The sequence below is a fragment of the Bos indicus x Bos taurus genome, chromosome 17, assembly GCF_003369695.1.
Source record: "Bos indicus x Bos taurus breed Angus x Brahman F1 hybrid chromosome 17, Bos_hybrid_MaternalHap_v2.0, whole genome shotgun sequence".
NCBI lineage: Eukaryota > Metazoa > Chordata > Mammalia > Artiodactyla > Bovidae > Bos > Bos indicus x Bos taurus.
Window position 1 is genome coordinate 69,333,989 of NC_040092.1, and position 22,728 is coordinate 69,356,716.

The following is a 22,728-nucleotide window of genomic DNA, read 5'->3' on the forward strand; positions in this document are numbered from 1 at the left end:
CAACACCAGATAGATGGCACAGAAAGGCAGCATCAGACAGCTCTCCTCAAGACCATGAGGACGAGAAACATACCTACATCCAGGCAGAATAAGTCCATCATGTCCCCGAGGTCATAGACTTAAAAGAGTTACAGAGAGGAGGCCTCCCAGGACACATATCATTTAGGGTCTCCAGATGCCATCAACCCAAATGCACTGTGACCAACTTCACCAGGAAAGAAGCACAGCAAAAAGACAGTGCCCAGGTGAAGCACAGGAACAGGGATATCTCTAGGGCACAGCTTCTCTGAGCTGTTGCCAGCAAGATGCATCAGCTCTTACTTGTCTTCATCTTGGGTCCTACCAGCCAAGGTTCAAATTCCAGAGAGAGAAAGTCTCTACGAGACACACAGTCGACAGCACTCTGTGACTGGGTGGGGTCGGGTGGGTTCACCACCTGGACTGACAATCCTACCAAGACTGCTTCTGGCAGAGGAGGGGAAGTTCCTAAACGGAGTTTGTGGGGCTGCAACCAAAAGGAGGGCACTCGGCAGTGTGGGGGCAAAAAGCAAGAGCTCCAGAACCTTCGACATTCCTGTTCATCTGAACAGGACACAAGAAAATGACAGTTCTATTAATAGTTTCCCTGAAATTAAACGGTCTAAAAAACATGAAGAACAAAGTCCCTTGTATCCATCCCTGACTGAGCCTTCTCAATGTTTACATTACTGAAGCACTGGCAGGTCGGGCTGTTTCCCCTAGTGGGTGTTGCTGCTGCTAAGTCGCTTCAGTCGTGTCTGACTCTGTGGGACCCCATAGACGGCAGCCCACCAGGCTCCCCCGTCCCTGGGATTCTCCAGGCAAGAACACTGGAGTGGGTTGCCATTGCCTTCTCCAATCCTATTGGGTGTACTGGAGCTTTAAAGTTGCCTTCACCTTAATATGAGTGGCCTAGCTCTTCTGTCCAGGTCTGCATCTGTGACAAAGTGCAAGCACCAGCGCCCCGGGGAGGGAGGGCCCACTGTGACAGCAGGCCCTGCCGTGACACTGGAGGCGCCGGTCACCCCGGCTGAACAGGCACCACTGGGGTACAGATTGGAAGAGAGATGTTCTTACTCCTCGCCTTCCTCTTAAGCATCTCAGGCCTGGCTGAAGCCAGAGTAAAGGCTCAACAATTCTGGACCATGCTGGAACCTGGAGCAATTAGGCTAAATGTGCAAAAATAATGTAGGAAATCCTGGGGATCCTGGACCAAGTGAAGAGCACAGAGCTAAAACTCCAAGACAGCTGAGCCTCTGCTGGTCTTGTCTGTACCTTCAGAGGGGAAGATGGCATCTGGGCTAGGCAGGGATCAAAGAAAGGTCTGCGTGCATATCCAGGTGCATGGAAACCTAGGGGACCACCTATACCCCTGGCCCCATCTACCCCAGAGAGAGAGTCATGAGATGCTGGGTCATGGGTTATAGAGGTGAAAGGGAATGTCCCGCTCAGCCACCAACTGTCAGGAAGGGGGTTTATACACATTCTCTGTGCAGATTCCCAAGAGCCTGTAGGTGTCCTAATGCCCAGGTTCTTGAACTCAAAGCATCAGTTCAACCATGAATGGAAAGATGAAGATGTGCAGCAGTCCTGAAGCAGGGAGAGTCTAGCAAGGGTGGGTGGGTTGGGAGCTTCAGCAAGAAGACCGCCGTGTGAACAGACCCTCTCTTTCAGGCCATGGGGCTTTCTCTTGAGATGGGGCTGGGCTTGACAATAGTGGATATGTGCCTTTCATGTGAGACACCCGAAGATCCCAAGCCCAGCGGGCCTTCCCATGTGTCTGTACCTCATTCTGTGCACGTCTGGTTGCAGCTCCACTTGGGAAATGCCTGCTCACCCTTTAAGACCAAGTGCAAATGTCGGGACCTGTCTGTGTTTCCTCTTAGCGCGCACGACATTCAATATACGCTTTTCTATTATCACATTAGAAATTTATATCGTATACTTAGTCTTCTGACTTCTCCACTAAACCGTACACACTTAGAAGGTGAGCTGCTTCTTGTGCCCATCTAGACTCCCTGCTAATCTCCAACAGGGTCCCTAGAAAGAGCAGGTGGGTGCTACATGCATGTTATGCATGCTAAGATGCTCAGTTATATCCAACTCTTTGCGACCCTATGCACTGTAGCCGCCTAGACTCTTCTGTCCATGAGATTCTCCAGTCAAGGAGACTGGAGTAGGTTGCAATTTCCTACTCCAGGGGAACTTCCCTACCCAGGAACCAAATCTACATCTCCTGCATTGGCAGGGGGTTCTGAGCACAAAAAGAAGGGAGCAAGGGTAGTGAACTCAGAAACTCCAGATTTCCTTCAACCTAAGGTTCATTCCAGTACATCATATAATGCATATGCCAAGGAAACAATGACAATTTAATTAATGTCCTGGAAAAGGTCTTTAGGTATTTGGATGTACACTGATTGATAAAAATTCACACACACACACACATACACACACACACATAAAACATGTTTCTATTACCTGTACAATGTGATGATTGTAGAACTGGCCCTCAGACACTGATACTTGGTAAACACTTTGCTCAAAGTGTGGTGGATGATCGTTCAGATCTTGGATAAAGACTGCTACTTTGCTGTAGGCTTTACGCCCCCTACTTTCAGCTAAAACGATGAGTTGAACTTCTTTTCTGACTTCAAAATCAAGAAACTTGGGTTCTTTCACAGTAACTTCTCCTATTTTTATTTCCAGAGAGGAAAAAAAAAAGAAAGAATAGAAAATGATTTTATCTTTAACTGATGCTCACACACTCTCCTCTCCTTCAATGCCTCCCATTGGCTGGAACCCCCTTTCCTAGTGTCTGGGGTCATTGTGAAAAAGGGTGAGAAGAGGCAGACATTTACACAGTTCAAACATGTAGGAGGGAAAGAAACCATGAAACACCTAAGATATGAGCGCTCTGTTTTAAGTCATCCTTCTGTCTCTGTATTTAGCCCATTGCCAGGTCTTTGCAGTCAGACATCTCTGGATTCACCATCTCCCTGCTGCTGCCCTCCTCCAAGCAACCAGCATTTCCCACCTTGTCCCCTGCATTAGCCGACTTACTGGCCTCTGCACTCATCCAGTTCCCATTCTGAATTAAATAATTTCAAAAAGGCACTGTGACTATCTTTAAAGCCCTTGATTGGCTTCCACAACAATGATGATGAAGCTCAGCATTTTAGCCTCCCCAGAACCACCTGCTTCAGCCCCTCCCGCCTGAAAAATCTCATTGATCTCTTTCTCCCCTTTGCTCTCTCTGCTCTGATGCTAACACTCATACATGTTCTGCTTCTCAAACACACATTTTAGAATTTCCTTGTAGGCTTTTCCATCCATCTGGGATTGTCCCCACTTCTGTGGGTCCTCTTTCCAGCCATCACCATCACCATATCTGTCTCTAACACATGCTCCCAAAGTGCCTGCAGAGCCTTTGTTCACCTGTTTCTGCCAAATTACTCCCCTTGGTTTCTTAGAAGATTCACCAAGGTGAGCACGGTTACCTCTTACACCACCCTCTCCCCAACGCCCAGCTCAGGATCTGGCACACAGATTCACCTAATAATATCTGTTCCACCCCCAGGCAACAAGTAGAACCAGATGAGAGAAACTGTGCCTTGGGGGTTATGCCCTGCACAGGTTTGCCCCTGGATTAAGAAACTTCCTCCCCTGACATAATTTCCTTCTCAAGTTTCTACTGTTTTATTTCTTCCCCTTTACAATTAAATTTCTTACTGAATTTATTGTTATTATTACTCCATCATGATTAACTCAGCTCTCTCTGTCAGAAGTTCCATCAAATGGAATTTGCTAGAATGGGTACTGATTTGAGTTTGAGACACCTGAAACCAAGCACAAATCCTAGCCCCAGATACTTTACTTAGGTAAAGTACCTGGCTCCCCCACTACTAAGCTTGTGACCTGTAGGAAGTAACTCAGGTTCTGTCGGGCAGAAGCTCACCTTCCGTAAAACAGGGCTCTGAAGGATGGCCCCATAGCATTGCTCTGAGAGTAACTCAGTGCATGTGTGAATCTCTTTGTAGTCACACGATAGAGTCCAGTGTCCTCCCCATGTCTCTCACCCCCTCCACCATCAGATACAGATTTAATACCTACATATGCTCTGAATTTAGAAGGAGAACATTTAATAGCATGGGTTATTACAAATTTGGTCTTCTGGTGAAACAATCTGTATAGTTTCTGGAAATAGGGCCTAGAGTCACACTTCTGATCTATCTGATCCAGTTTCCCTAGAGAACCAGAGTTGACCAACAAAACTTAGGCTATCATGTACCTACCTGGGTGCTAATGGTAATCATGCATCCGTGTGTGCTTACTCACTTCAGACGTGTCTGACTCTTTGCGACCCTATGGACTGTAGCCCACCAGGCTGCTCTGACCATGGGGATTCTCCAGGCAAGAATACCTCAGTGGGTTGCCATGCCTTCATCCAAATAGTTATCATAGCCTTTTCTAAAAAGTCTAACTCTAGCACTGAACATTGTAGGAGGTATTTTCTTGCTTCTATTCTATTACTAAGAAAAAAAATACTTACATTCTATATGAAAAACTAACTACAATACCAAATTTTAAAATTCATAAATTCACTTTTATTGTCATCAGATTCAGTTACCAATTTTAGAAAGCTAAATTACTTTTACAAACCACAGTCTGATGTTACCAAAATCCCTGATAGAAAATTCAGAGTAGATTTAATGATAGACAGCTGAAGGATTATTAAGATAAATTTTTTGATGAGCTGGTAATGAAAGAAGATAGCTTTCAGAAGTCTCTGTGGAACAAGGGCTGAGCCACACCTCCAAATGAGAGAGGGGCCCCAGTTGATGTTGGTTCAAGGCTCTCATCTGGAACTCTGTCTCCACCAAACAGGGCATTCAGCCTGCTATCGTGTTCTGTTACTATTAGTAAAGAAAAATAAAATTGAAACACAACACTTAATTGCCAGTGTCACTTAGTAGAAAGTGTGCCAATCATAGTGCAGACCAAAGTGGATTTTTTTTTTTTTTAATAAAAGGGCTGTGTTTAGGCTTGATAATTGGAATTTTGCACTTGGAATGAATCTATAGTTCTAATGCTTTCCTTGCTTGGTTTTTATTTTTGGCATAATAATTGGCACATGTGGTGAAAGTTGTGCAAATAGGAAAGACAATAACCAGTCTGTGAGATGATTCAAGGCACGCATACCTACCAGATACCCAATTTGCCTTGGATGATTGATGTATATTTTTTCTTAGAGATGTCCAGGATCTACTGTCACCAAGGAGATGAAAGTACTACTGGGTTCTGTCTAATAGTAGGGGCAGAAGTCCATGCTTTCTTTTGAGTAAGAGGCTCACAAATATCAACTTTTTGCTCATTCTTACATGTTAGTGGGCCAGTTATATATTTAATAACTGGAGAATAAAATTGCAGCAATACTTTTCTTCTGATATATGGACATGCATAGCTTTTATCCAGGTTATAACGTACACATCAAAATGAGATTAAGATTTTTCAAATACTCACGCTAGATAGCATAATCCGGTTACTTCCATCAATTACAAACTGTGTACATGCATAAGCATACGCCCAAAGCAGAATGTGATAAATATTTATGTTATCCCAAAGCTTCTAAACTCTCTCCTCTAAAGCTACATCCTTGAAACACTGGAAGTTTGATCACTTTGTTTTATGTCAGTCTAGCAAATAATAGTTGGAGAAGGAAACGGCAACCCACTCCAGTGTTCTTGCCTGGAGAATCCCAGGGACGGGGGAGCCTGGTGGGCTGCCGTCTATGGGGTTGCACAGAGTCGGACATGACTGAAGTGACTTAGCTGCGGCAGCAGCAGCAAATCATAGAATGAAAACTACCATTTGTTATGTACATGCACAATGTTAGTCAAACTGCAAAATTCCTTCTGGTTTAAACAGTGAGTAGTAGATATTTTTAAGGCACAGTGACAGCAAGTTTAGCTGCAAAAGTAAACTTTGGTTTGTGACTGCGGCACAGGGCACACTCAGGCACAACTGGGCAGAAACCAGTTCTCACCAGAGAGCCATCTAATCACAACTTACCAAACCAATGACTAATACAATGATTTTCTCACACTGTACCCTGAAGAAAAGTGAATATAACACGAGAAATCAAGTTTACTGATTTACCATACATACAAGTTTTCTACTTTGGCATATGTTTTAAAATACATACATTGGTAAAGCCTACATTAAATGCCTTTTGACACAAGTTTAATGATTATGTGGCAAAGGTGGCATGGAAGATGAATTTAATATCATAATTTAAGATCCTTAGAGATATTTCTTGACAAAATTATGATAAACTATATATTGGAACAACCTGCATGATAAAAGCAACTAAAATGCTTGATAAATTGTGTGTGTGTATTAAAGTGCATGAAAAAATCCTCAAATAAAAAATTTCCACAACAATGTGTAGTCTATAGTTAACAAGCCCCCAAATCACAGAGAAGCAGGGCACCATGAATGTCAGACAGCAAATTCAGAGGTAGCAGAATAAATTTTGAAAAACTTAAATGCAGAAGTTATTGGACATATAATATGTAATATTATATTAAATATATTAAAATATATTAAAAGAAGGTTGAAAACAAGAGCAAGGAACAAGAGATTACTTATTTAAAATACCAGAAGTTGAGATAGAATTAAAGAAAACTTACAGAAATGAAAAGTGTACTTCCTTAGGCTGAAGAGAAGAGGCATATAGAAATGAAAAATATGGAAAGGGATGTAAGAGACAGTAATATGGTCCCAATATTTGTCTAACTAAAGTTCCAAAGAAAGATATAAATAAATGATATTTATATCAACAGCTGACTTATTAATACAACTGGAAACTAGAAGACATGGGTAATATCTTAAATTAAAGAGAAAATAACTGTGAGCCTGAAATTCTCAGCCAAGCAAAAATATCTCTTAAAAACAAGAACTGAATAAAGACATTTTTAAATGAACAAAATCTGGGAAAGTTCATTGCAACAGCTTCTCACTAAAGTATGTACTTCGAGTAGAAATAAAATTATTCTAAGTTAACTCTGAAATGTAAGAAAGAATACTTATTAATAGGAAAGAAAGCAGAAAACAAGCAGGTGAATCCATTTAAAAACATTAATAATGCCTAATTTGAAAGACCTAAATTTGTGGTCAAGAAAACCTTATAAATTACAAAAGCAAATATTAGGAGATCAGATCAGTCGCTCAGTCTTGTCCGACTCTTTGCAGCCCCATGAATCGCAGCACGCCAGGCCTTCCTGTCCATCACCAACTCCCGGAGTTCACTCAGACTCACGTCCATCGAGTCAGTGATGCCATCCAGTCATCTCATCCTCTGTCGTCCCCTTCTCCTCCTGCCCCCAATCATTCCAGCATCAGAGTCTTTTCCAATGAGTCAACTCTTCGCATGAGGTGGCCAAAGTATTGGAGTTTCAGCTTTAGCATCATTTCTTCCAAAGAAATCCCAGGGCTGATCTCCTTCAGAATGCACTGGTTGGATCTCCTTGCAGTCCAAGGGACTCTCAAGAGTCTTCTCCAACACCACATTTCAAAAACATCAATTCTTTGGCACTCAGCCTTCTTCACAGTCCAACTCTCACATCCATACATGACCACAGGAAAAACCATAGCCTTGACTAGACGAACCTTTGTTGGCAAAGTAATGTCTCTGCTTTTGAATATGCTATCTAGGTTGGTCATAACTTTCCTTCCAAGGAGTAAGCGTCTTTTAATTTCATGGCTGTAGTCACCATCTGCAGTGATTTTGGAGCCCCCCAAAATAAAGTGTGACACTGTTTCCACTGATTCCCCATCTATTTCCCATGAAGTGGTGGGACCGGATGCCATGATCTTCGTTTTCTGAATGTTGAGCTTCAAGCCAACGTTTTCACTCTCCTCTTTCACTTTCATCAAGAGGCTTTTGAGTTCCTCTTCACTTTCTGCCATAAGGGTGGTGTCATCTGCATATCTGAGGTTATTGATATTTCTCCCGGCAATCTTGATTCCAGCTTGTGTTTCTTCCAGTCCAGCATTTCTCATGATGTACTATGCATATAAGTTAAATAAACAGGGTGACAATATACAACCTTGACGAACTCCTTTTCCTATTTGGAACCAGTCTGTTGTTCCATATCGAGTTATAACTGTTGCTTCCTGACCTGCATACAAATTTCTCAAGAGGCAGGTCAGGTAGTCTGGAATTTCCATCTCTTGAAGAATTTTCCACAGTTTATTGTGATCCACACAGTCAAAGGCTTTGACATAGTCAATAAAGCAGAAATAGATGTTTTTCTGGAACTCTCTTGCTTTTTCCATGATCCAGCAGATGTTGGCAATTTGATCTCTGGTTCCTCTGCCTTTTCTAAAACCAGCTTGTACATCAGGAAGTTCACGGTTCACATATTGCTGAAGCCTGGCTTGGAGAATTTTGAGCATTACTTTATTAGCATGTGAGATGAGTGCAATTGTGCAGTAGTTTGAGCATTCTTTGGCATTGCCTTTCTTTGAGATTGGAATGAAAACTGACCTTTTCCAGTCCTGTGGCCACTGCTGTGTTTTCCAAATTTGCTGGCATATTGAGTGCAACACTTTCACAGCATCATCTTTCAGGATTTGAAAGAGCTCAACTGGAATTCCATCACCTCCACTAGCTTTGTTCGTAGTGATGCTTTCTAAGGCCCACTTGACTTCACATTCCAGGATGTCTGCCTCTAGGTCAGTGATCACACCATCATGATTATCTGGGTCATAAAGATCTTTTTTGTACAGTTCTTCTGTGTATTCTTGCCATCTCTTCTTAATATCTTCTGCTTCTGTTAGGTCCATACCATTTCTGTCCTTTATCGAGCTCATCTTTGCATGAAATGTTCCTTTGGTATCTCTGATTTTCTTGAAGAGATCCCTAGTCTTTCCCATTCTGTTGTTTTCCTCTATTTCTTTGTATTGATCGCTGAAGAAGCCTTTCTTATCTCTTCTTGCTATTCTTTGGAACTCTGCATTCAGATGTTTATGTCTTTCCTTTTCTCCTTTGCTTTTCACTTCTCTTCTTTTCACAGCTATTTGTAAGGCCTCCCCAGACAGCCGTTTTGCTTTTTTGCATTTTTTTTCTATGGGAATGGTCTTGATCCCTGTCTCCTGTACAATGTCACGAACCTCTGTCCATAGTTCATCAGGCACTCTATCTAAGATTTCTAAATCTCAGGTATTGTTTAAAAGCTAGATATTGATTAATGTTAGACTTTAACTGGGGCTTCCCTGATGGTTGAGCAGTAAAGAATCCACCTTCAATGCAGGAGACACAGGAGATTTAAGTTTGATTCCTGGGTCAGAAAGATCCTCTGGAGGAGGAAATGGTAACCCAGTCCAATATTCTTCCCTGGAAAATCCTATGGACAGAGGGGTGTGGCAAATTATAGTCCAAAGGGTTGCAAAGAGTTGAACATGACTGAGCAACTGAGCATGCACACAGGCTTTAATTATGCCTGTGAAAATAGCTAGGATAACCAATAAAAGTGGAGAAGGCAATGGCACCCCACTCCAGTACTTTTGCCTAGAAAATCCCATGGATGGAGGAGCCTGGTAGGCTGCAGTCCATGGGGTCTCTAAGAGTCGGGCACGACTGAGCAACTTCACTTTCACTTTTACTTTCATGCATTGGAGAAGGAAATGGCAACCCACTCCAGTATTCTTGCCTGGAGAATCCCAGGGATGGGGGAGCCTGGTGGGCTGCCGTCTATGGGGTCACACAGAGTCGGAAATGACTGAAGCAACTTAGCAGCAGCAGCAACCAATAAAAGAAGAGAAAAAACTACATAACTTCCAACAAACGTGGGGAAATTGTCATTTTCAGATGACTGTATATGTCAAATGTACAGAAAAATAGCAGAATCAGTAAGAGTTTACAAGTTTTCTAGACATGAAATCAAAATATAAAAGCTAATTTCAAGTAAATAAACCTACACCACCAGAAAAAGGCTTATTTCATTTACCTCAGCAAGAAAAAGTATAAAATATTTAGGCTAAATTTAGCAAGACATATGCTGCAGAAAAATAATGCTATTAAAATTAGTAAAGAAAAAAATGGTGTGAATTTCCATATCAATCTTGGATTAGAAGATAATACTGTAAAGATACACATTTTTCCCCAAACTAATATGTTGTTGCTGTTGTTCAGTCACTAAGTCATGTCCAGCTCTTTGCAACCCCATGACTGCAGCATGCCAGGTTCCTTTGTCCTACATTATCTCTTGGAGTTTGCACAAATTCCTGTCCATTGAGTCGGTAATGCTGTTTTGATCATCTCATCCTCTGCCACCCCTTTTTCCTTTTGCCTTCAGTCTTTCCCAGTATCAGGGTTTTTGCCAATGAATCGGTTCTTTGCATCAGGTGGCCAAAGTATTGGAGCTTCAGTGTCAGTTCTTCCAATGAATATTCAGGGATGATTTCCTTAGGATTGACTCGTTTGATCTTCTTCCAGTCCAAGGGACTCTAAAGAGTATTCTACAGCAACACAATTTGAAAGCATCAATTCTTTTGTGCTCACCCTTGTTTATGATCCAACTCTCACATCTGTACATGACTACTGGAAAAATCATAACTTTGACTATACAGGCCTTTGTCAGCAAAGTGATGTCTCTGCTTTTTAACATGCTATCTAGTTTTCTCATAGCTATCCTTCCAGGGATAACTTTTATCCTTGTCTTTTAATTTCATGGCTTCAGTCACTGTCTGCAGTGATTTTGGAGCCCAAGAAAGTAAAATCTGTCACTGTTTCCACTTTTTCTTTTCTTTTGTCATGAAGTAATGGGACCAGATGCCATGATCTTTATTTTTTAATGTTGAGTTTCAAGCCATCTTTTTAACTCTCTTTTTTCACCCTCATCAAGAGGCTCTTTAGTTACTCTTCACTTTCTGCCATTACAGAGGTATCACCTGCATATCTGAGGTTGTTAATATTTCTCCTGGCAATCTTGATTCCAGCTTGTGATTCATGCAGCCTGACATTCTGCATGATGTACTATGCATAGAAGTTAAATACACAGGGTGACAGTATACAGCCTTGTCTTACTCCTTTCCCAATTTTGAACCATTGTTCAAATGTCCATTGTTCCACGTCCAGTTCTAACTGTTTCTTCTTGACCTGCATACAGGTTTCTTAGGAGGCAGGTAAGGTGGTTTGGTCATTCCCATCTCTTCAAGAATTTTCCATAGTCTGCTGTGATCCATATAGTCAAAGCCTTTAGTATAGTCAAAGAAGCAAAAGTAGATGTTTTTTCCTGGAACTCCCTTGCTTTCTCCATTGATCCAAAGATTGTTGGTAATTTGATCTCTGGTCCCTCTGCCTCCTTGAAACCCAGCTTGTCCATCTGCCAGTTCTCAGTTCACATACTGCTGAAGCTTAGTTTGAAGGATTTTGAGCATAACCTAGCTAGCATGTGAAATGAGCCCAATTGTACAGTAGTTTGAACATTCTTTGGCATTGCCTCTCTATGGGATTGGAATGAAAACTGACATTTTCTAGTTCTGTGGCTACTGCTGAGTTTTCCAAATTTGCTGGCATATTGAATATAGCACTTTAAACAGCATCATCTTTTAGGATTTTACACAGCTCAGCTGGAATTTCATCACTTCCACTAGCTTTGTTTGCAGTAATGCTGCCTAAGGTCCACTTGACTTCACACTCCAGGATGTCTGGTTCTAGGTGAATGGCTTCACTGTCATGGTTATCTGGGTCATTAAGACCTTTCTTTGTATAATTTTTCTGTGTTCTTCTTAATCTCTTCTCTTTCTTTCTGTCCTTATTGTACCCATCCTTACATGAAATGTTCTCTTGATAGCTCCAGTTTTCTTGAAGAAATCTCTAGTCTTTCCATTCAGTTGTGTTCTTCTTTTTGCATTGTTCACTGAAAAAGGCCTTCTTATCTCTCCTTGCTATTCTGTGGAACTCTGTATTCAGTTGGGTATGTCTTTCCCTTTCTCCCTTGCTTTATGCTCCTCTTCTTTCCTGAACTATTTATAAAGCCTTCTCAGACAATCACTTTAATTTTTAGGTTAACACAATTCCAGTAAAAATTCCAACAAACTAAATATCCATCAATAGATTAATGGATAAAGAAAATATGATATAGTCCTATAATGGTAGATTATTCAGCCTTAACAAATAATATCCTGCCATATAACAACATGGATGATCCTTGAGGACACTACATTTAGTGAAATAAACCAGCCATAGAAAGAGAAATATTGCTTGATTCCACTTATGTGACAGATCTAAAGTAGAAAACTCAGAGGCAGAGAGTAGAATGGTAATTACCAGAGACAGGGCAGGGTAAAATGGGGTTGCTGTTTAGTGGGAAATGAAGTTTCAGTTATGCAAGACTAATATGTTTTAGAGATCTGCTGCACAACAGTGTGCCTATAGTTTGTACACTTAAAATTTGTTAAGAGAGAAGATTTAATGTTAGATATTCTTATAACAATTAAAAAAGAAAAATCATCAAATAGGAAAAATTTTATCAGATGATTGTTATCTACAATGCATAGCTATATAAACTTTGCAAGATTTAAAAGGAAGATGTTTTGGCCTGATGACGAAATTCTAGATTGAAGCTATATGATTTTTTTTGACATTTTTCTCATTAATTTGGGTGAGTTTTCACCTGAAATAAAATATGCATGCCATAGTTATGTGGGTTACATTAATGAAGGTGTGATGAGCTGTATATTACTGCAATATTCATGAATGAATTTCCTTTTTATAGAACAACTATCCCTGTAGACATGCATGTGGGTTGTGTGTGTGTGTGTGTGTGTGTGTCTGTAAAACTTAACAAGTGGATACAATGCTTTATGTTAGAGCAAATGACCAATAACAGCCAATATATTGTAACTTGAGGCAGAACATGAGGATGGGATAAATATTGAGGGAGGGAGTCCTGCTTCCCTGATATGAAGACTTACAAAGCCAAGGTAATTAAGAGAGTGTGGTGTTCGTGTTTGGATAGACAAAGAAATGAATGGAAAAGTCATGGAAACATGATATATATATACATATGATCATGGTGATACTGCAGATCACAGGAGAAGGTTATTGTCATTAGAATAATAGGCAATCATGGTTTTTAAAAAAAGAAAGGAAAGGGAAGAAAAAAAAGGGTAGGAAAAAAGAAAGGCTATTCATAACTCACATAAAACACAAAACCAATGCACTAGATGCACTAAAGATGAAAATATGAAACATAGGAAGACTATAAAATTTTAAAAAGACAATGTAAGAATAAGAATAATTTCATGATCTCAAGGAAGGGGAGAATATCTTAAACAATGTACTAAAAAGGCAAACGAAAAAGTAAAAGATTGATTCATTCTAAAATTGATCTTCCCTGGTGGCTCAGTGGTAAAGAATCCATTTGCCAATGCAGGAGATACAGGCTCAATCCCTGGGTCAGGAAGATCCCCTGGAAAAGGAAATGGCAACCCATTCTAGTATTCTTGCTTGGGAAATCCCATGGACAGAGAAGCCTGGCAGGCTACAAGTTCTTGGGGTCTTGAAAGAGTTGGACACAACTTAGCAACCAACCAGTAGCAACATTAAAATCAAAACATGTCATTAAGAGAGTGAAAGATAGGCCATAAATTATAAAAAAAAAAAACTTGTAAAAAAACCAAAGGGTGAATAATAATAAAATATATTTAAAGTCTTTACATTTCAGAAAGAAAAACACAATCTTGAAGAAAAACAGGCAAAAATATCAATATGCATTTCACATAGAAGAAAATAGAAATGCTCAATAAACTATGAAAAAAAATGCCCAAATTCACTAGTAGAAAATGTAAGTTAAAACCACAGTGGGATAATATTTCACACCCACAGCTTGGCAATAGAAAGTAAACAACGGAGACAGCTCTCATTGGATGCTGGTAGAATACGATGGAGGAACTACTTCATAACACAAATTGGCACCACCTATACAGCTGAACACAGGCAACCTCTGAGGTATTTGTCCAGCCTACACTTCAGGGCTTAAAGAACTCTTTACTTGTGCACGAGAAGACACATGTATGAGATTGTTCATTATACCCCCAGACAAGAAAACCTCCCTGCTCATCAACAGCAGATAGATAAATAACTTGCAATATAGATTTATAATAGCATATCATAAAGCAATGAAAATAAAAGAATAGAATACAAAAAAATAAAAGAATAAAAGAACGCCAGCGACACACTTTAGCATGGATGATTCTAACGCTAAATTGAAAAAACCTATCAATAGAATGCATGCATGCATGCTAAGTCCCTTTGGTCATGTCCGATTCTGTGTGATGCTACGGACTGCATCCTGCAAGGCTCCTTTGTCCATGAAATTCTTTAGGCAAGAATGCTGTAATGGGTTGTCGTGTGCTTCTCCAGGGGATCTTCCCAATTCAGGGATCAAACTCACGTCTTCAATGTCTACCTGCACTGGTATATGGGTTCTTTACTAGTGCCACCTGGGAAGCCCAATATCAGTAAATACATAGGGTATTTTTTTAGTCCATTTAGGTAAATTCAAAGCAAAACCAATGCTTCTACTAAATTTCTATTTGTAGGAATGCATTTAGTATATTCACAAGGGAATAATTATACCTGAAGTCTGGGCATTAATCAGCCTGGAGCAGTGGAGAGAAAAGATGCAATCAAAAAATGGCCCAAAGGGAACATGGGTGAGAATGACAGTGTTCTATTTTGTAACCTTGGCAGCAGGTACGTATCATTCTTTGCTATTCTTTAATAGCTTCTGTACTACACATCACAGTAAAAATTTTGAGCAAAAAGCAATTCACAGAAGAGTTCATTCAATGTGATTCTATTATGATGTTTAAATCAAAGTAAATCAAAACAATGCACTGTTTAAGGATTCAAACATAATGGGGAAATTATAATGAAAAAAAAAAAAAAGGTAGTGTTCAATACCAAATAGAGATTACTGATTTACCGATTGTGTCTGGGGTGAAATAAGACAGCTATGAGAGGGAAGGGCACACAGGGGCTTCTTGAGGTTCAGTGAGGTCTCTTATTTGGAGATGGGTGGTAAAGATGTGGCCTTTTATTTTACTATTGTTCATTAAATAGCTGTATATCTCTCAATATAACAGCTTATAGCTGCTGCTGCTGCTTCTGCTAAGTCGCTTCAGTCATGTCTGACACAATAAAATTTTGAAATACATTTCAACGTAAGTCAATCACTATTTAATTAAAACTATAGAGTTTTCTGTAGATGACCACTTTGAGCTAACTCTTAGGTGTGTTCTCTCTTCCTTTTAATGAGAGACTAGAGAAAATAAGGCCAAGTCTGGGCCATGTTAGGGGTGACAGGCAAAAGGATTTGGGTGACCTGGGAAAATGTGCAAACTCATATTTACCTTCTCCCTAAATGTTCTAATCTCAGCTCCTTTCCTAGAACCCTCAGACATCAGACTGCTAGAGACTTAATGACTGCTGGGCGGGTGGGGGGAGGTTTGGTGGTGTTCGCAAATGGCCTTCTTGCCAATAGGCTTCCTGAACTGTTCGTTAACCACATGATCGGGGGAAGAGATGAAGACTTCTTGCAGGCTACATCTGAGAGGTTGCTGAGCAAAGGCTGAATGTATAAAAAAATTGTAACACTAGCTTGAAGGAGAAGGCTTTTGCTTAAGAAATGACCCCCCTCTCAATTCTTCCCATGTGTACACAGTATGGATTAAATAAGGCAGTTGTACGGTAATACAGAAATTATTAAAAACATTCTTCTTGAGGTTTGACAATGAAGCAGTAGATACATATCTACGACATAGTTGTTAGATTAAAAAAAGAATGTTTCAAATAATCAATTGGTATTCATTTAAGGCACATGCTGTATTTGGAAGTAATTTCTTTACCACCACATAGAAACCTTTCCAGCTTTCCTTTTTTGTTGCACTGTTGACATTAAGTGGCTAATTAGAAGAATCTCTGATGAAAATTTCCTAAGGCTAGACATGTGTGCTTATTTCCAGTTCAACCCCATTCTCACTGCTCTCCCTATTACATTCCCAATTTCCCCAAATGGATAGGTGAATTATAAGTAGGAACCAATTTATCACCAAATAACTGGTAGGGTAGGACAGGTACTGTTTAACTTGGAAATGTGAGGAATAGAATTCTTAGAGAATACACATAAACATTTTATGATATCTCATCAGCTACCATAAAAATGCTTTGTTGTTTACCTTTGAAATTATTTACATCTAACAGTTTCTACCTTTCCAATCTTGAATTTTCTTTGCAGATGTATGCCTTACTAGTAACATTAAGTGGAGCAGGAAATAAAGCATAGAGAAGGGTTACCTGATTTAGAACACAAGGAAAAAACTCCATCTTCATTTCCACTAAAAACTGAATATTTAATGCTGTCCCGAATTGAATCTGGAGCAAAAGCTTTGATAGTCACAATAGACGTACCTGTAAAAATTAGGCAAAAAAAAAAAAAAAAAACAAGTTTAGGAAAAGGAAATTCAGGAAAAAACCACTGGGTGGTTATTATTTGCCTATTAATTATATTTTCACTTATTCATTCTGTCAACGATTACTTATTGAGTATAGTCAATAAGCCAAGCCCTATGAAAGGTGTTGGGGGAATATAGCGACAAATAAGACAGAAAGACCTCTGTCTTCCTGCTGGTTATTAACTGATGGGAGGATATGAACAGTAAACCATTAACGAAATACATAATCAAGGTAGATTTTGGATGTGCTGAGTTCCCTACAAAGAATTAAATAAAGTTACCCGATAGGAAACACTTCTGCTGCTGGGGAGGTAAACACCCCTCTGCAGAGGCCTCAGAGGAATGGCGTTCCAGTTGAACTTTGAAGCATGAGAAGCCACAGAAAGGACTGGAAGAAATGGCTTCTAGGAGAAAGAGCAGTGGTAAAGAGGCCCCGGGCTGGGAGAAGACTTGCCTTGATGAGGCACAGTGAGCAGGAGAAATGTGGATGGTAAAGACAGGAATGAGGCGGGCAGGACCAGGTTTTACTCTTAGTGCACTGAGAAGACACAGAAGCATTTTAAGGAAGTGAGCAAAACTACTGGATTTAGTTTTAAAAGGCATCAATCTGATTGCTGTCTGGACAAGAAAAAAGGGGGTAAGTATGGAAAAGAGAGGCCAATTAAGATAATACTGCATTAGTCCATGCAAAAAACAACAACCTAGGATAACCGGAGGGGAGGGATGAAAAGAGGGAGACAATTAAGGTCATATGTTGACACATTTTCCTGAACACTGCATGAAATGTGGGAAAGGAGGTAACAAAAGTATAAATATAAGAAATCTTCTTTCAACCAGTTTCCACTAGCTGCTGCTGCTGCTGCTGCTAAGTCCCTTCAGTCGTGTCCAACTCTGTGCTAGAGTTGTGGGTAAAAGTAACACAACTCGAGAGTAATCAAGGTCTTAACTGCATGATGCAGATTCACTCAAGAATTGTTAAGCTAGGGCAGAAACAGTCAAGAGAAAATTTCAAGGAAAAGACAAGAACTGATTTAGGGGTAGGAATTAGTGAAGAAAGAAGCCATGTCAGTTTTTAGGAAACAGACTGATTACCAGCATGAAAGAAAAATCAGCAAGGACTGATAGAGGTAGTAAGACAACAGGTGCGATGAACCGCGGCTTCACTGGAAACGTTTTCAAGAATCTATCTGGGTCCCAAGTCAGCAGTCTGTCATCTCTGTTTATATAATACCTTATGACCTTTGCTGCTCACCTCTGCCTTGCTTCCTGTCTCTTCTGTCCATTTGTCACTCTCTCATGACTGCCTCTCCTGTCTTATTTTTAAGTATTTTTATTTAATTAACTTTATTATGGTAAAATTTACATAAAAACCTTCCCTGGCCGCTCAAAGGGTAAAGAACCTGCCTACAATGCAGGAGACTCAGGTTTAATCCTTGGGATGGGAAGATCCCCTGGAGAGGTGATTGGCAACCCACTCCAGTCTTCTTGCCTCGAGAATTTAATGGAAAGGAGCCTGGAAGCCTACAGTTGGCTACAGTCCATGGGGTCACAAAGAGTCAGACATAACTGATAGACTACCATAGTTTAAGTATTAGTTCTATATACTATACACACTTATAACACAACTATACACACCTGTGACAACTATACACACCCCTGGAGCCACCATCACATTTAAGATGTAGAATATTTCTATCTACACAAAAAGTTCTCTCAGACCCTTGGCCATTCTACATTTGTTTATCCTTTACTCATCTATGGGCATTTGTATTGTTTTCAGTATGGGGTTTATGAATAATGCTGCTATAAACATTCATGTAAAAGTACTTTTGTGGACAAACATCTTCATTCCTACAGGAAGTGTATATTTAACCTCGTAAGAAATTACAAAACTATTTTCCAAAGTGGTTGTACCATTTAATTCATTTATTATTGAAGTTTACGTGATTTATAATGTTGTGTTGGTTTCTGGCCTACAGTAAAGTGATTCATTTAAACATACATGTACATAATAATCTTTTTCATATTCTTTTCCATTATGGTTTATTACAGGATCATGGCATCTGGTCCCATCACTTTATGGCAAATAGATGGGGAAACAGTGGAAACAGTGACAGACTTTACTTTTTGGGGCTCCAAAATCACTGCAGATGGTGACTGCAGCCATGAAATTAAAAAAATATTTGCTCCTTGGAAGAAAAGTTATGACCAACCTAGACAGCATATTAAAAAGCAGAGACACTACTTTCCCAATAAAGGTCTGTGTTGTCAAAGCTTTGGTTTTTCCAGTAGTCATATATGGATGTGAGAGTTGCACTATAAAGAAAGCTGACCACCGAAGAATTGATGCTTTTGAACTGTGGTGCTGGAGAAGACTCTTGAGAGTCCCTTGGACTGCAAGGAGATCCAACCAGACCATCTGAAAGGAGATCAGTCCTGGGTGTTCATTGGAAGGACTGATGCTGAAGCTGAAACGTCAATACTTTGGCCACCTGATGGAAAGAACTGACTCATTTCAAAAGACGCTGATGCTGGGAAAGATTGAAGGCGGGAGGAGAAGGGGACGACAGAGGATGAGATGGTTGGATGGCATCACTGACTCAGTGGACATGAGTTTGAGTAAACTCCAGGAGTTGGTGATGAACAGGGAGGCCTGGCGTGCTGCGATTCATGGGGTCACAAAGAGTTGGACACGACTAAGCAACTGAACTGAACAGAATATAGTTCCCTGTGCTATAGAGTAAGAACTTGATGGTCATGGTGGTTGTACCATTTTATATTCCTGCTAGCAACATACAGGAATTCCATTTGCTCTACATTCACTGGCATTGTCAGTCTCTTTTAAATTTTGGTCATGCTAGTAGGTATGTAGTAGTGATTTGTGTGGCTTTAATCTCCCTAGTATCTGATGGTGTTGATGCTTATTGTCATTTCCAATCCCCTTTTTAGTTCATTTTTGTACTTTGCCTTCTTGTTCTCTATTTATCCACTACTTCTGATAATTCTTTCTTGGTCCTGATCCTCCTGTCATAGGCCCATAACTCATGGCATCTATTTTAGACTCCCACTCAGGCAATGAATGTTCTGAACATACTTGAAGACTGATCTTATCTCTCCACTAAATTGAACTAAATTCTGTGAGTGCATAAGAGTTTTATTATATATTTGTATTCTATATATCTCTATAAATCAATATTAGTTTTGCCTATAAATTTTCGTGTACTTACAAATCATATAATAAATGTCATCTTTGACTTAGCAAACATTTTTGAGAACCAAGTATGCTGCTGTGTGAATCAAGTGTTAGGAGCTTTTCATGTTCCAGATGAAAGGACAAGATAAAAACCCAGAAAAACAGCTAAGTAAAGTGAAGATAAGAAATCTACCTGATAAGGAGTTCAAGATATTAATCATGAAGATACTCAAAGAACTCAGGATAAAATGGATGAACACAGCTAGAAGTTTAACACACAGTTTGAAAATTTAAAAGAGAACCAAACAAACTTAAGAATATACTAACTGAAATTAAAAATTCACTGGAAGGAAACAACAGTAGATTAGATGATACAGAGGAATGAATCATTGACCTGGAAGACAGATTATCAGAAATCCTGTAAGTTGAACACACACACAAAAAAAAAGAATAAAAAAATGAAGATACTTTAAGGGACCTCTGGGTATATTTTCATCCATATTGTAAAGGTCCCAGAAGAAAAGACAGAAAGGGCTCAGAGAACATATTTGAAGACATAATAATAAGACTTCCCTAAACTGGGAAAGGAAAAATACCTCCAGGTCTAGAAATCATAGAGAATCCCACAGGATCAACAATAAAGAGGATGACACTGGGACACGTTGTAATTAAAATGTCAAAAATTAAGGATAAAGAGATAATATTAAAAGCAGGAAGAGGATATCAATAAATTATATACCATGGAACTCCCATAAGGCTATCAGCTGACTTTTCAGCAGAAATTCTGCAGAGCAAAAGGGTGTGGCATAACATACTTAAAGTAGTAAAAGAGACATCAGTTCAGTTCAGTCACTCAGTTGTGTCCAACTCTTTGCGACCCCAAGAACCACAGTACACCGGGCCTCCCTGGCCATCACCAACTCCCGGAGTTCACTCAAACTCATGTCCATCAAGTCAGTGATGCCATCTGGCCATCTCATCCTCTGTTGTCCCCTTCCTCCTGCCCTCAATCCCTCCCAGCATCCGGGTCTTTTCCAATGAGTCAACTCTTCGCATGAGATGGCCAAAGAACTGGAGTTTCAGCTTCAGCATCAGTCCTTCCAACGAACACCCAGGACTGATCTCCTCTAGGATGGACTGGTTGGACCTCCTTGCAGTCCAAGGGAATCTCAAGAGTCTTCTCCAACACCACAGTTCAAAAGCATCAATGCTTCGGTGCTCAGCCTTCTTCACAGTCCAAGTCTCACATCCATACATGACCACAGGAAAAACCATAGCCTTGACTAGACAGACCTTTGTTGGCAAAGTAATGTCTCTGCTTTTGAATATGTTATCTAGGTTGATCATAACTTTCCTTGGAAGGAGTAAGTGTCTTTTAATTTCATGGCTGCAATCACCATCTGCAGTGATTTTGGAGCCCCCAAAAATAAAGTCTGACACCGTTTCCACTGTTTCCCCATCTCTTTCCCATGAAGTGATGGGACCGGATGCCATGATCTTTGTTTTCTGAATGTTGAGCTTTAAGCCAACTTTTTCACTCTCCACTTTCACTTTCATCAAGAGGCTTTTGAGTTCCTCTTCACTTTCTGCCATAAGGGTGGTGTCATCTGCATATCTGAGGTTATTGATATTTCTCCCAGCAATATTGATTCCAGTTTGTGTTTCTTCCAGTCCAGTATTTCTCATGATGTACTCTGCACATAAGTTAAATAAGCAGGGTGACAATATACAGCCTTGATGTACTCCTTTTCATATTTGGAACTCTCTTTTAAAATATTATGTTTATTTTCTCCTATTCTGAAGGCTGTCTTTTCACCTTGCTTACAGTTTCCTTTGTAATGCAGAAGCTTTTAAGTTTAATTAGGTCCCATTTGTTTATTTTTGCTTTTATTTCCAATATTCTGGGAGGTGGGTCATAGAGGATCCTGCTGTGACTTATGTCGGAGAGTGTTTTGCCTATGTTCTCCTCTAGGAGTTTTATAGTTTCTGGTCTTACGTTTAAATCTTTAATCCATTTTGAGTTTATTTTTGTGTATGGTGTTAGAAAGTGTTCTAGTTTCATTCTTTTACAAGTGGTTGACCAGTTTTCCCAGCACCACTTGTTAAACAGATTGTCTTTAATCCACTGTATATTCTTGCCTCCTTTGTCAAAGATAAGCTAATCTCAAAAATATACAAGCAACTCCTGTAGCTCAATTCCAGAAAAATAAATGACTCAAATCAAAAAATGGGCCAAAGAACTAAATAGACATTTCTCCAAAGAAGACATACAGATGGCTAACAAAGACATGAAAAGATGCTCAACATCACACATTATCAGAGAAATGCAAATCAAAACCACTATGAGGTACCATTTCATGCCAGTCAGAATGGCTGCAATTCAAAAGTCTACAAGCAATAAATGCTGGAGAGGGTGTGGAGGAAAGGGAACCCTCTTACACTGTAGGTGGGAATGCAAACTAGTACAGCCACTATGGAGAACAGTGTGGAGATTCCTTAAAAAACTGGAAATAGAACTGCCTTATGACCCAGCAATCCCACTGCTGATCATACACAACGAGGAAACCAGAATTGAAAGAGACACGTGTACCCCAATGTTCATCGCAGCACTGTTTATAATAGCCAGGACACGGAAGCAACCTAGATGTTCATCAGTAGATGAATGGATAAGAAAGCTATGGTACATATACACAATGGAGTATTACTCAGCCATTAAAAAGAATACATTTGACTCAGTTCTAATGAGGTGGATGAAACCGGAGCCTATTATACAGAGTGAAGTAAGCCAGAAAGAAAAACACCAATACAGTATACTAACGCATATATATGGAATTTAGAAAGATGGTAATGATAACCCTGTATGGGAGACAGCAAAAGAGACACAGATGTATAGAACAGTCTTTTGGACTCCGTGGGAGAGGGAGGGGGGGATGATTTGGGAGAATGGCATTGAAATGAATTGCCAGTTCAGACTCGATGCATGATACAGGATG

At 39.9% G+C, this 22,728-nt stretch overlaps 1 protein-coding gene across 1 annotated transcript in view; it reads right to left on the reverse strand.

The window, feature by feature from the left end:
• The window catches only part of DCHS2 (dachsous cadherin-related 2), a 324,194-nt gene that overhangs the window by 23,252 nt on the left and 278,214 nt on the right, over nucleotides 1-22,728 (reverse strand). Inside the window, exons 14-15 of the mRNA XM_027513497.1 lie at nucleotides 16,385-16,498; nucleotides 2,497-2,708 (exon numbers count right to left, since the gene is read on the reverse strand). Coding sequence (XP_027369298.1) covers nucleotides 2,497-2,708; nucleotides 16,385-16,498 — 326 coding nt within the window. The remainder of the gene's footprint in view (nucleotides 1-2,496; nucleotides 2,709-16,384; nucleotides 16,499-22,728) is intronic.